Raw genomic sequence first — 15,422 nt, forward strand, 5'->3', positions numbered from 1 at the left:
ATGGGCATAGAGGGAAACTACCTCAACATAATAAAGGCCATATATGACAAACCCACAGCAAGCATCATACTCAATGGTGAAAAATTGAAAGAATTTCCACTAAGATCAGGAACAAGACAAGGATGTCCATTCTCGCCACTCTTATTCAACATAGTTTTGGAAGTCCTAGCCACAGAAATCAGAGAAGAAAAAGAAATAAAAGGAATACAAATTGGAAAAGAAGAAGTAAAACTGTCACTGTTTGCAGATGACATGATACTATACATAGAAAATCCTAGAGATGCCACTAGAAAACTACTAGAACTAATCAATGAATTTGGTAAGGTTGCAGGATACAAAATTAATTAACAGAATCTCTGGTATTCCTATACCCCAACAACGAAAAATCAGAAAGAGAAATTAAGGAAACACTCCCGTTTACCATTGCAACAAAAATAATAAAATACCTAAGAATAAACCTGCATAAGGAGGTGAAAGATTTGTACTCAGAAAAATATAGAACACTGATGAAAGAAATCAAAGATGACATAAACAGATGGAGAAATATACCATGTTCTTGGATTGAAAGAATCAATATTGTGAAAATGACTCTACTACCCAAAGCAATATACAGATTCAATGCAGTCCCCATCAAACTACCAATGGCATTCTTCACAGAATTAGAACAAAAAATTTTACAATTTGTATGGAAACACAAAAGACCCTGAATAGCCAAAGCAATCTTGAGAAAGAAAAACAGAGCTGGAGGAATCAGGTTCCCCAACTTCAAACTATACCACAAAGCTACAGTAATCAAGACAGTATGGTACTGGCACAAAAACAGAAATATAGATCAATGGTACAGGATAGAAAGCCCAGAGATAAACCCACACACATGTGGGCACTAATTTATGACAAAGGAGGCAAGAACATACGATGGAGAAAAGACACCCTCTTCAGTAAGTGCTGGGAAAACTGGAGAGCTACATGTAAAAGAATGAAATTACTACCTAACACCATACGCAAAAAAAACCTCCAAGTGGATTAAAGACTTAAATGTAAGACCAGACACTATAAAACTCTTAGAGGAAAACATAGGAAAAACACTCTTTGACATAAACCACAGCAAGATCTTTTTAGACCCACCTCCTAGAGTAACAGAAATAAAAACAAAAACAAAGGGGGCTTGAGTAAACTTAAAAGCGTTTGCACAGCAAAAGAAACCATAAGACAAAAAGCCCTCAGAATGGGAGAAAATATTTGTAAATGAAACAGACAAAGGATTAATCTCCAAAATATACAAACAGCTTATGGAGCTCAGTATCAAAAAAAACCAAACAATCCAGTTAAAAAATGGACAGAAGACCTAAGTACACATTTCACCAAGGAAGACATACAGATGGCCAAGAGGCACATGAAAAGATACTCAACATCACTAATTATTAGAGAAATGCAAATCAAAACTATAATGAGGTATCATCTCACGCCTGTCAGAATGGCCATCATGAAAAAAATCTACAAACAATAAATGCTGGAAAGGGTGTGGTGAAAAGGGAACCCCCCTGCACTGTTGGTGGGAATGTAAATTGATACAGCCACTATGAAAAACAGTATGGTGGTTCCTTAAAAATCTAAAAATAGAACTACCATATGACCCAGCAATCCCACTACTGGGCATATACCCTGAGAAAACTATAACTCAGAAAGACACATGTACCACAATGTTCACTGCAGCACTATTTACAACAGCCAGGACATGGAACCAACCTAAATGTCCATCGACAGATCAATGGATAAAGAAGATGTGGCACATATATACAATGGAATATTACTCAGCCATAAAAAGAAACGAAATTGAGTTATTTGTAGTGAGGTGGATAGACCTAGAGTCTGTCATACAGAGTGAAGTAAGTAAGAAAGAGAAAAACAAATACCATATGCTAACACATATATATGGAATCTAAAAAAAAAAAAGGTACTGATGAACCTAGTTGCAGGGCAGGAATAAAGAGACAGATATAGAAAAAGGACTTGAGGACATGGGGTGAGAGGGTGAAGCTGGAGCTAAGTGAGAGTGGCATTGACATACATACACTACCACATATAAAATAGTTGGCTACTGGGAAGCAGCAGCATAGCACAGGGAGATTGGCTCAGTGCTTTGTGACCACATAGAGGGGTGGGATAGGGAGGATGGAAGGGAGGCTCAAGAGGAAGGAGATATGGGGACATGTGTATGCATATGGCTGATTCACTTTGTTGTGCAACAGAAACTAACACAGTATTGTGAAGCAATTATACTCCAATAAAGATCTATTTTTAAAAAGTGCAGTCACAAATATCTTCAATTCCAGTACACCACTGCAAAGTTTATTCTAGATTTCCACTTTTCTGTATTCAAACTCTGTTCTGTGATAGGAGGAAACATGTCTTCCATTGACCACAATATATTTACTTACTTGCTTAGTCCTAGAATGCACAGAGTATCAGAATTGCTAACACACACCTATCCTTATTTGGGGAATATGGGGAGCCTTCTTTTTGTCTTTAGCTGAGGGTATACAGACCAAATACAGTGTTCACATCATCTTAGGAAGTTGACATCATGTGATGGCTTGGTCTTCCTCTCTGAGAAAAAGGGGTATCTTTGTGTTTGTTTAAGTCTACTTTGCGTCTTTCAAGAGTTTTCGGAAGATTATGTTATATAGGCTTTACACATTTTTTGTTAAATTTATTCCTAAGTATTGTATCTTCTTTGTTGTCACTGGAAATGGTTTTTTCCTACCAATATGTCCTCTCTTAATTATTTGTGTTTACATCAGATGTTTATTTCTCTGTATTAATTTTTCATCTTGCTACTTTACTGGATTCTTCTTTTGTTTTCATTGTCCTATTAAATCCCATTTTGCTGATGAGAAATTATGTCAAGCACCTCTTCCCATGCTTATTAGCTATGCTGAAGTCTTTTGAACATTATTTAAATTTTGTGGAGGGAGGAATTTCTAAACTAGTGATGCCAGGAGCTGCAAAGTAGACCCAGTCTCTCTTATCACTCCTTTCTCCTTGCCCAACTCTGCATCTCAGGATTCTGCCCTTTCAGGGAGAGATATTGAACAGAGAGGAAGGGCTGCCTCAGCCCTGATGGAGCATGAAGGTAATACATGTAAAGCACTCAGAACAGTAATTGTTGTTGTTATGATCGTCATTATTATCAATGACCATTTTGAGGAACAGATGTGGAGCCATTGCAGTAGGATCCCTCACAACTTGGAGAACCAGTAGTGCTCATAAAAAGGTGTGATTGGGCACTGCTCTGTTTTGATGTTTTACAGGGTGGGTAGATTCAAGGGAATGACACCGATTTGAGGCTTTTTAAAAAAATAGTTCCTTCTCCTCAGCACTGCATTCACAGGTTCTTCAAGAGAGAAGCCCCATGGAGGGGAGCATGACCAGTGGACTTCTGGAAGGCAAATCACAGGTGGGTTATGATTTTTTTCTGCAATGAGACCCTAGAGAATAAAGGTTAATTCTAACCCTAAAGAATAAAGTCATCTACTAAAACGGAGATCCTTATGAATACTGCAGATTATCAAGTGCCCCAAGCTTTAATCCCACGTCCAAGGACAAATTTTAAAAGAAGTGAGATTTTTCTTTTTTCCTTACTAGTTGGAGAACAGCTTCTGTTTCACATGCACACAAATTTAAACAAATATGTTTTCCAGTATTCTAGTAAATTATGAAATGCACTTACAAAAAGAGAAATCCATAATCCAGTTTTTTTTAATGCAGTTTTTTTGGGTATACAGTTTTCACATTTCATTGTACTTACATTTAAATTTCACCATTAAATACTGAGCATAAGTATATGCTGACCTTATATTCAGATTTTTTTGAAATGTAAAGATAAATGGACAGATGGTTTTTAAGGATGTGATATGTTAGACATTATAGAACATATTAAACAATTAGAGAATCCAGAAGGTGGTAAAATTCTGTCTATATACATTTACACATTTAGCGGCCCAAGTAAACTCTATACAGACAGGAAGACATATGTAAAGCTTCGTGTTGCAATCCATTCAGGATTGAACTGAGGTCCTGGGTTGCTGACAGTCTCCCCTTGTCTTCAGACAAACTAAGGAGTCTTTGTCAGTCCACAAAAACCACTGAATTGTACAAGATCCCTGTTTTTCAGGAGAAACAGTAGCAACAACATAGATTAAGGAATTGGCTCCTACCAGTTAGCATGTAGGGGCCGGACTGAATTGAGCAGGGCTGGCTGGAGGTTGGAAATCCAGCTGGATATTGCAACTCGGGGCCAGGATCTGTCCATTAGAACTGCAGGCTGGAAACGCAGTCTAGAGGCAGAATGGTTCGTGCTTTCCTCAAAAATCCCTGTTTTCCAAACAAGTTCCTGAAACGCTTTCCTCAAACAGGGCCCGCAGCCAGTTTTAACAATTTGGTTGATAATATAGGATAATTCTTCTTTTACCCAAAGAGTTGGTTTTCGCTGTCTACAAGTATGTACATGTATTTGGCAAAACACACACACACACAAAAACAAACCTGGATCCTACAGTACACACCACAGTGCCTATGTAGTACCTCCTTTTTTTCAGCCAAGAACTTTGCCCTTCTCCCTCAGGCCTTGTGAATTAGAAAATGTTTGCCGTTATAGCGATCAGTGACATTCCGAGATGTAGCCGTTGCCTTCTCCCAAGAAGAGTGGGGATTCCTAGACCCCGCTAAAGAGAGAACTGTACACAGCTGTGATGTCGGAGACTTACCAGAACCTGGTCTGGCTGGGTAAGTGCGTCCAGCCCTTAATTCGGCATCTGTTTTCTGCTGTATCTTCCTCCTTCTGTTGGAAATCTCTGGGGGGCTACAGTGGCCTTTACTTAATTTTTTTGTTCCATGTTCCACGAAGAGTACAGTTAGAAATGAACAACTTCCTCTTTCCCATCCTTCAGAAAACCTTTAAACTTTGGCCATTCTTTGTTGTTTGTTTTGTTTTTTGTTTTTTAGGGTTTTGGGGGGCTGCTCTGCACAACTTGCGGGATCTTAGTTCCCAGGAATCGAATCCACGCCCTCTGCAGTGGAAGCTCGGAGCCCTAACCACTGGACCGCCAGGGAATTCCCTGGCCATTCTTACAAGGACTTTTATCCTGATTCCTGTGGTAGTGGCTGAATTCTTGGATAATGACGGCATGGCCAACTGCCATTTCTTTCTCTTTCCAAAGGCATTTCCATTTCTGAGCCCGACGTAGCTTTCCTCTTGGAGCAAGGCACACAGCTAACCCTGGGTGATAAGGGCCGAGGAGGCAAGATCTCCACGGGTAGGAGAGTAGGGAGCCAAGCAGAGGGAAGGATGTACATGCAAAAAGCCAGCTGCTCCCTGACGTGACTGCAGTTTTAAGGTGTTTGGACATCTCCCTTCAGGGGGCCTTTGGCTTGAGCTCCCCAGTAGATCCAACTTTCATCCTCAGTGGTCAACCTACTCTCATATCTTTTTTTTTCCATATCTTTTAAAATAATTACCTCCAGCCTCCAAATGTGATTGTGTCCTGCCAACCCTCCCCCCACACATCCATTTATGATCAGCTCTCCCTCTTTACTCTCTGGATTGTTTTCACCACCTCATCCTTCATTCATTTCATAAGGCTGTTTTCTCAAAAACATTCCTCAAAGCTTCTGTTCTCTTTATCTTTCCAAAAAGTTCTTACCCTGTCCTCCAATTAATTGAATAAATATATCCATCCAAGAGCTACTTCATTAACAAACATATTCAGTCTCTAATTCTGGGCAAGAATGGGGGTTTTCTAAGAGAATAGAACCCATCACAGAGTTTACTGTTTAACAAGGTGAATTAAGAGATGTTCTTAGAACAGGCACCTGAAAAGATGCTCAACATTCCTAATCACTAGAGTTATGCAAATTAAAACTACAATGAGGTATCACCTCACACTGGTCAGAATGGCCATCATCAAAAGTCTACAAATAACAAATGCTGGAGAGAGTGTGGAGAAAAGGGAACCCTCCTACACTGTTGGTGGGAATGTAAATTGATGCAGCCACTAAGGAGAACGGTATGGATGTTCCTTAAAAAACTAAAAATAGAACTACCATATGATCCAGCAATCCCACTCCTGGGCATATATCCAGAGAAAAGTAAAATTCGAAAAGATACATATACCCTTATGTTCACAGCAGCACTATTTACAGTCTCCAAGACATGGAAGCAACCTAAATGTCCACTGACAGATGAATGGATAAAGAAGATGTTGTGTATATGTACCATGGAATACTACTCGGGCATAAAAAAGAATGAAATAATGCCATTTGCAGCAACATGGATGGACCTACAGATTATCATACTAAGTGAAGTAAATCAGACAAAGACAAATATTATATTATGACATATGTGGAATCTGCAAAATAGTACAGATAAACTTATTTACAAAACAGAAATACACTCACAGACATACAAAACTATGGTAACCAACGAGGAAAGTGGCGGGGGGGTTGGGGGGGCACGGCATGAGGGATAAATTAGGAGTTTGGGTTCAACAGATACACACTACCATATATAAAATAGATAAACAACAGGGTCCTTACTTCATAGCATAGGGAACTATATTCAATATCTTGTAATACCTGTAATGGAAAAGAATGTTTTAAAAGAATACAAATATATACATATATATGTATAACTGAATCACTTTGTTGTATACCTGAAACCCACACAATATTGTAAATCAACAATACTTCAATTTTTAAAAAAAGAGAGAGATGTTCTTAGATACCCTTGGCAAATTAGGATCCACGATTGGAGAATTTCAAACAGGGTGACCACTGCACACTCACCAGAGCAGCCAAGGATCAACACATCCATGGTGGATGGTGCAGGGGTCTGGCCAGCTGTGTGTGTGGCTCACCCATACTGTGTAGATCTGTTCAAGCCCAGTCCTGGGTGCACCTCTCGCATCTCATGGAAGATTGCTGCTGGGCCCACCCCACCTGAGAGCTGGTGGTATAGACAGTACCCAGCTTACATGGGCAGTTTGGGCCACGTGAACTCTTGATGTCTATCTTAGTCTGCTCGAGCTGCTATAATGGAAATACCACAGACCAGGTGGCTTAAACAACAAAGCTTTACGTTCACAGTTCTGGAGGCTGGGAAGTGCAAAATGAAGGTGCCACCAGATTTGCTGTCTGGTTAGGGCCCACTTCCTGGTTCACAGATGACCATCTTCTCACTGTACCCTCAGGTGGTGGAAGGGGTCCCTTTTAAGAGGACACTAATCCCATTCATGAGAGATCAACTTAACTAGCTACTTTAAGTGGATATTTATTAATCAACTATACTTCAGTTTTTAAAATTTAAAAGTTAAAAAAATAAAATGCATTTCAAATTAAAAATAATAATAATATATGGTGCACAACATTAGAATGTACTTAATACCACTGAATTGTACACTTAAAATTGGTTAACATGGTAAATTTTATGTTTTGTGTATTTTTCCACAATAAAACAATTTTTAATTACAAAAAAAATAAAAAGAATAAATGGGTATTTGTTTCTAGCTTTTTCTATGAGTAGAGTATGACAATGAATGTCCTTGTACATATATCCTTAAGTACTAGAGCCTTTTTCTAAGGATAGATTCCCAGCAGTGGTAATATATACATTTATTTTTATTAATATATTTATATATTCATTTTCAGAGAGCAAGTCAACATGGGAGAGCAAGGAATTGTCTTTAAGGAAGACAATGAAAGAGGAAACATACCAACATGAAACAGCGACAGAAAAAAAAAAAAAGCACATGTAGAAAATACAGAAAAACCTCCTGCACCATGACGCATCTCATCGTCCGTCAGAAAATCCTTAGGGAACAGAAACACTGCCGGTGCTACGAGCGTGGGAAGTCCTTCCGCCGCCGCTCGACGCGCATCCAGCATCCAAGGATCCACACAGGAGAGGGACCCTATCAGTGCGGCGAGTGCAGCAAAACCTTCCACAAGAGGGCCCACCTCACCCAGCACCAGCGCTTCCACACGGGCAAGAAGCCCTACACCTGTGGACGGCAGACGGGCCTTCAGCCAGATGACCCACCTCTCTCAGCATCAGAGCACCCATGCCAGAGGCGACGAGTACAGAAGGCCTTCAGGTGCCCCTCAGCCCTGGTCAACCAGCAGAGAATCCACAGCGGGGAGAAGCCCTATGAGTGGAAGGCCTGTGGCAGAGCCTTCACCCCGAGCGCCCAGCTCATCAGGCACCGGAAGAGTCACTCCGGAGAAAAGCCCTACGGATGCAGCAAGTGTACGAAATCCTTCGTCCGTCCGTCTACCCTGATGGAGCATTAGAGAATTCACACCAGAGAAAAGCCCTATCAGTGTGAGGACTGTCAGAAGGCCTTCTGGCGCGTTGCGCAGCTAACTCAGCACAGGAGGGTTCCTACTGGTGAGAAACCCTACACGTGTGAGGACTGTGCACAGGGCCTTTACCTGGAGGTCCCCTTCCGTCCTTCACAGGAGCAGTCACATGGGAGAGACACCCTACGAATGTCATGTGTGTGGGAAAACCTTCTGTAGCCACTCTTCACTGGTTGAGCATGACAGGACTCACAGTGGAGTGAAACCTTCCGGATGCCACAGGTGTGGGAAGGCCTCTAACACCTCCTCCTCGACTCTGTCAGCATAAGAGAATTCATACCGGGGAAAAGCCCTTTGGTTGCCACGACTGTGGGATATCCTTCAGGTGCACATCACACCTTACTCGACATCAGCGAATTCCTACGGGAGAATATTGACAAAAGCCAACAGGACTTGAAAATGTTACTATTCCAGTATTTAAGCATCAGTCCAGGTCTTGGGAACAAGCAGCCTCAATTGACTCTGACTCTCTAAAGCAGTTTATTCTCAAGGTCTCAAGAGCTCATTGAAAAATAGATAACCCACAAGGACCTACTTTATAGCACCAGGAACTGTACTCAATATTTTGTAATAACCCATAAGGGAAAATAATCTGAAAAAGTATATATATATATATATATACACACACACAAACATATATGTATATATATATATGTATAAGTGAATCACTGAAACTAACAAAACATTGTAAATCAACTATACTTAAGTAAAATATACATTTTAAAAAAAGCTAATTGAATGGATGGGATAGCAACGAACCCACTTCTGAAAAGGGAGAGGAAGCAAGGCAAGTTAAGAACAGACCACGAAACCATTATCCTGTGATCTGGAGAGCTCTAGCCTCCCGCTCCTACACAGATCCTACACTGCTGCCATCACTAATGAACAGCAGTACTGCACAAATGAAACTTTACTGGCCCTCAGTCTCTGTCACCTCACGTTTAATGCCCCGAACCCAAGTTTAAAATGCAGGTGTCCTGGTGGCCAAAGACGAGGCAAAGAGATCACCTCTTGGCTTTTGCTTCTGTTCTGATGTGAGAGACATATGCTACCAAGTTCAAACGCAATGGAGAACTCCCCTCAAATTGCGGGGTTGGGGGGGATGCGGCTTGGATGATGCACAGTGTGAAAAAACAAGCAGCCACGACTTAATGCTTTGCATCCTAAAAACGGCACCCAGGTTTGGTCCCACGTTTAGCTTTGAATTAGCCAACCAGCATCCTTTCCTGAGTTTTCTTCCACACTTCCTACAACTGTTGTATTTTAAAGATCTCATCACTGTGTTTATCACCTTTGAACAAGAATCAAGAGACTGACAGAAAGGAGCAGCACTAGGATATAAGGGGTATCGTAGATAGAGGTTAGGGGATATTCCTAAACTGAGCACATAGGATAAGGGGTATCGTAGATAGAGGTTGGGGGATATTCCTAAACTGAGCACATAGGATAAAGGGTATTGTAGACAGAGGTTAGGGGATATTCCTAAACTGAGCATATAGGACTTTTTTCTTGATTTTTCTCTTCAACGCATACATAAAGGCATTTACAAAATGCATGCGCCAGTTTATAGAAGAAAAATAAATACCCATATACTGACCAGTCAAGCCAAGATGGAGGATATTACCAGCACCTTCGAATGCATGGAGTGTTCTTGAAACGCAATTTCTTTCTCACCCTCAGTGCCTCAGGGTAGCAGTTTACAAAGTCATGTTACAGTTCTTTGGCTTTTCATTATTGTTTTATCCCCTGTGGATGTAATCCTAAATGAAATGTCTATTTTCTCCTGGTTTTGAACTTTAAATAAAGGGAATTACACTGAATTCTTCCTGCAACTGAAACTGACCTTGAGATTCATGTACACGTTAAATGAGGTTCCCCTTTACCACAGTATAACCACACCGTACAAACACACCAGCACTTGTCTCTCCATCCCTTGGTTGATGAACACTTGCATGGGTGGTTTCTAAGTTTTTGCCGTTGCAAAAAGTCCACAGAGAATCTCCTCCATGGCTTCTGGCCCATTTACAAGACTTTTTCCAGGGGAGAGGTCTAGCTGTGGACTTCTGGATTCTGCACACATTCACTAAGAAGTTTTCCAGGTCCTTGTACCACTCTGTGAGTTATATTAATCCATAGCAAGATTTCTGCAGTGGAAACAGTTCCTAGAGCTGGATGCATTCTAACAAGTCCACGTGGCTTCAGATGACAGTAAAGGAGGCCTCGGTGAGACCCAACACTCACATTTTGTGGTCTGGTGCAAACTTTCCTTGTCCTCAGATACTTCTCAGGTGTTGCTTTAGGTGCCATTAAGATAGACAAATAAGTTACCACATACACCCCAACCTTGTGATTTCAATATCATGATGCTGCCTTACTTTCTTACTTGATGACAAGACTCATCCAAATAGCAAGCAGTCATGTAATTTAAATTTTGTGCAAAGGGCAGAGAATTGGGTTTCACGGAGTTTAAATTGCACATACAACTCCAGAGTACAATGTACTGAGTGGTACAAGAAAACGAACCATGTCTAAGAAGGGAAAGGATTCACTACTGAATGATTTTGAGATCCAGAACAGTTCTCAGAGAAATGTTTCAGGGATAGGCTTTGAAAAATAAACAGGAGTTTTCAGAGGCAAGTTGAATAAGCACATTCAAGTCAAGGGGAAAGGAATGCAAACTCAAGAAAATCGAGATGCCTGAGTTTAGCTTCCCCAGAAATTGTAGGTTAAATTTAATCCTGTCAAGCCATGTGCCTTGCCCCACCATCTCAGCTTTACTTTTCTCTATGGCCCTTATTTTGCTAATTTATTATACTACTTTTTTTTTTTTTTGGCCGCGCCATGCAGCTTGTGGGATCTTAGTTCCCCCACCAGGGATCAAACCCAGGCCCTCAATGGTGAAAGCACAGATCTTAACCACTGGACCGCCAGGGAATTCCCCATATTTATTTTTTTAATGTGCATCTTTCCAGTGCCAGAATGTACTCTCCATAAGGGAAAGAATTTTCTCCAGTCCTTAGAAAGGTGCCTTAGATGTTGTAGGTCATTAATAATATTTATCAGTAAATCAGTGAATGCAGGGAGGGCCTTATTAATTCATTGACTTGAACTCAGGGTCTTAATGCAGTTCTGCTGAAGGAATCTCATAAACCTCAGGGCTGTGATGGCTGTAACCCAAAATCAGACAGTGGTCCCATGGTTTGCCTATCTACACTGACAATTAAATGTATACCCTTTCTGGGTGGCTTGTGTGATACTGAGGGCATTAAATGAAAGACTGAGATTGTTATTGGAATAAGTACATCTGTCAGGATTCAGGATCTAGAGAGCTTTCAACTACAATGTTTAACTGGTCTTTATCTGGAGGAACCCTGCCTCTCCTAGCCCATCCACTGCTTGCCTGACTGGTAACCAGAATCTGATTATATACTGCCCAGAGTTTGAATCGTGGAAGGATAATAGGAAGATATGAAAGACACTCAGGAATCATTCAAAGCATTCACTAAGATTTCTCAACCTAGTCAAGGAAATGCTTGTGGGTATGGATTTTTGGAGGTACTTATCCAGACAAAGTAGATCAAAATTCTGCTTTAGCAAAATGTATTGACGTGGATTAAATCAGGAGAGGTTATTACAACTTCTGGAGTGACTGGTGTAGACCTGTACTCAATAATCTATAGGATATTAAATGACATCTTCATGACGGAAATCCATTTGTACAGGACTTGAAAGTATTGAGTAAACTGCAGTGCCAGAGTGGATGACCCAGCAGAACTTCTGTGGACCTTTGCATGAAGCAACACCAGATTCTTTACAAAACTCTTTCTTGCAAAGCGGAACTTTTCGAAAAGAGATCTCTGATCGCAGATACCCTCTTTGGGTAGAGATTACTTCTCTGCACTACTCAAGTTTGAGGCAGGCTGGCAGTGGACTACATACACCCTTGTAACCAAGACCCAAATCAAGATACATTTTCATTGCCCTCAGAGAAAACCACTTTGTTATTTAGACTTCTTTTTCTTCCTTTCCCCTCACTTCTTCCAATAATGGAATTAGGCTGCATAAATTTCTGGTTTGTTTGTTTTGGTGTATCTGGCTTCCCGCATGCAATATAATCTTTTTGAGATTCATCGATGTATCTTTCAGTAGTTTAGTCTCTGCTGAGTAGTATTCCGTGGTGTTAATATACCATAATTGATTATTTATCCATCCTCCTGTTGACAGATACCTGGGTTGTTTCTGGATGTTTGAATTATGAGTAAAGCTCCTATGAACATTCTTGTATGTAACTTTATGTGAACACAAAATAATGATGCCCCACACTGAAGTTTCTCGACCTTGGCACTATTGTCATTTTGAGCCTGATACGTTTTATCGGTGTTTTGGTGCATTGTAGGATGTTTAGCAGCATCCCAGGTCTCTAATCACTAGGTGCTAGGAGCCCTTCTTCCCCAAGTTGACAACCAAAAATGTCTCCAGACATTGCCAGATGTCCCCTGAGAGGGGGCAAAATCACCCCAGTTGGGAGAACCAGTGGGATAGTGGTTACACCTGGGGAGGTGATGATGTCTGGAAGGGACAACGGGGGATTCAAAGGTGCTGGTAATGTTCTTTTTGTTATTCAGGGTGCTGCCTACATGGGCAGGTGGACTTGTGAAAATTCATCAAACCGTTTACTTACGATTTCTACCTTGTTTTGGTGTGTATACTAAAAGAAACATTTATAAAAAGTAGCGCACTGGGGATTCCCTGGCCGTCCAGTGGTTAGCACTCTGAGCTTTCACTGCCAAGGGCGCGGGTTCAATTCCTGGTCAGGGAGCTAAGATCCCACAAGCTGCGCAGCATGGCCAAAAAAAAAAAAAAAAAAAAGTAGTGCACTCATTCATACTGAAGATTCCTTAAATATCTGAGATTAAGCCTCATTGCCAAGGGTAAGAAGAGGAGCCTCCACTGTTTTTTGTTCTAGAAAAGAGAAAAGAGCTTCCATGTCCCAATTTCAATTCTCATATTTTAAAGTGCTATATGGCTATCATTGAGAACTTTGATGGTGCAAGTACATGACAGGAGGGAAACAAAGGCCATCTGTGATCTCATAACTGAAAGAGAGCTACTTTTCATATTCTGATGCAAAACTTAGATACATTTTTACACCCACACCTCTCTTTCACATTGTCTATACGTATGAACGTGTAATTTGCAAAACTGGCCATGGGGTGGGGCCCAGATATTTGGTCCACATTATTCTGGGTGTTTCTGTGAGGGTGTTTTTGGATGGGATTAACATTTTAGAAAATTAAAAAAATTTTTTCTTTGGCTGTGCTGCACAGCATGCAAGATCTTAGTTCCCCAACCGGGGATCAAACCCATGCCCCTGCAGTGGAAGTGTGGAATCTTAACCACTGGACTGCCAGGGAAGTCCCGTGCGATTAACATTAAAATTGGTGGAGGGACTTCCCTGGTGGCGCAGTGGTTAAGAATCAGCCTGCCAGTGCAGGGGACACGTGTTCAAGCCCTGGTCCGGGAAGATCCCACATGCCGCGGAGCAATTAAGCCCGTGCGCCACAACTACTGAGCCTGTGCTCTAGAGACCACGAGCCACGACTACTGAGCCTGCATGCCACAACTACTGAAGCCCGCGTGCCTAGAGCCCGTGCTCCCCAACAAGAGAAGTCACCGGCATGAGAAGCCCGTGCACTGCAATGAAGAGTAGCCCCCGCTCGCCGCAACTAGAGAAAGCCCGCGCGCAGCAACCAAGACCTGACGCAGCCAAAAATAAATAAATAATAAATAAATAAATTTATGTTTTAAAAAAACTTGCTTTAAAATTGGTGGACTTTGAGTAAGCAGACTGTCCTCATAATAAGGCCTGAATACAACAAAAAGACCAGCCTCCCCTGAGCAAGAGAGAATTCTCTCGCAGTGGCCTTTGGATTTCATCTGAAACATCAGCTCTTCCTGGCTCTACAGCAGATGGCCTTCAGGCTGGAGCTGAAACATCAGTGTTCCTGCCAGCCCACCCTGTAGATTTTGCATTAGCCAACCTCTGTAATCAAGTGAACCAATTCCTGACAACACACCTCTACGTCTATATACATCCTATTGACTCTGTTTCTCTGGAGAAAAACCTGACTAATACAAAGTGCCTGCCTATCTGTGTTTCTAGCTTGACCATGAACTCCTTATGGGCTGACACTCTATTTTATTGGTTTCTGAACTCTCAGGATCCAACATGTGCCTAGAGAATATTTGTTGACTAGAGTTAAAACTGACAGTATTTTAAAACCATGAAGGACTTCCCTGGCGGTCCAGTGGTTAAGACTTTGCCTTCCAATGCAGAGAGTGTGGGTACGATCCCTGGTTGGGGAGCTAAGATCCCACATGCCTCGTGGCCAAAAAACTAAAACATAAAACGGAAGCAATATTATAACAAATTCAATTAAGACTTTAAAAGTGGTCCAAATCAAAAAAAAAATCTTTAAAAAAAATAATAAAATAAAACCATGAATATCTCATCTTCCTGGAGTATTAAGTGGGACCCCCATCTGCACTGGACACAATCTCAGTAGAGATTTTATAGGAAGTACTGTGTTTTTTTTAAATAAATGATGATAATTTTTAAAAAACATTTATTTATTTATTAGGTTGCACCGGGTCTTAGTTGCGGCACGCGGGCTCCTTAGTTGCGTCATGTGAACTCTTAGTTGCAGCATGCATGTGGGGGAGGTCCCCAGGAACTATTGTTTTATATGAAATATATTTTCTGGTTCTTAGGGAGGGGAAAGTCCTTATCTAAGATCCCAGGATTATTTTAACAGTCGTAAGCTTTGTTTTGCATCAACTTGCATATCGTATCTCTTAAAATGTGAGACAACTAGTATGACCTATTTCTCCCTACTGCTGTGATTTTTAAAGTAGGTAAAAATTACAACAAAGTCCTACTGTATAGCACAGGGAACTATATTCAATATCCTGTAATAAACCATAATGTAAAAGAATATGAAAAAGAA

General features: G+C 41.0%; 2 protein-coding genes across 5 annotated transcripts in view; one reads left to right on the top strand and one right to left on the bottom strand.

Moving 5' to 3' along the window:
• LOC112062478 (endothelial zinc finger protein induced by tumor necrosis factor alpha) overlaps window positions 1-15,422 on the bottom strand; it is a 139,650-nt gene that overhangs the window by 40,616 nt on the left and 83,612 nt on the right. For 2 of the 4 annotated variants that reach the window (XR_008615453.1, XM_055078879.1), the window contains one exon: window positions 6,501-6,633. The exons of 1 other annotated variant lie outside the window; for it this stretch is intronic. The gene's annotated coding sequence lies outside the window, so the exon portion shown is untranslated. Of the gene's footprint in view, window positions 1-2,387; window positions 3,440-6,500; window positions 6,634-15,422 lie in introns of those variants that run through there. One more of the 4 variants, XR_008615454.1, reaches the window with a different exon arrangement.
• On the top strand, window positions 3,909-8,954 carry LOC102991376 (zinc finger and SCAN domain-containing protein 22-like). Its single transcript, XM_007107790.4, has 2 exons — window positions 3,909-4,785; window positions 7,705-8,954. Exon 2 carries the CDS (start codon window positions 7,774-7,776, stop codon window positions 8,344-8,346), a length of 573 nt encoding a protein of 190 aa, XP_007107852.2. The 5' UTR covers window positions 3,909-4,785; window positions 7,705-7,773; the 3' UTR covers window positions 8,347-8,954.

The sequence above is a fragment of the Physeter macrocephalus genome, chromosome 17 (genome assembly GCF_002837175.3).
Source record: "Physeter macrocephalus isolate SW-GA chromosome 17, ASM283717v5, whole genome shotgun sequence".
NCBI lineage: Eukaryota > Metazoa > Chordata > Mammalia > Artiodactyla > Physeteridae > Physeter > Physeter macrocephalus.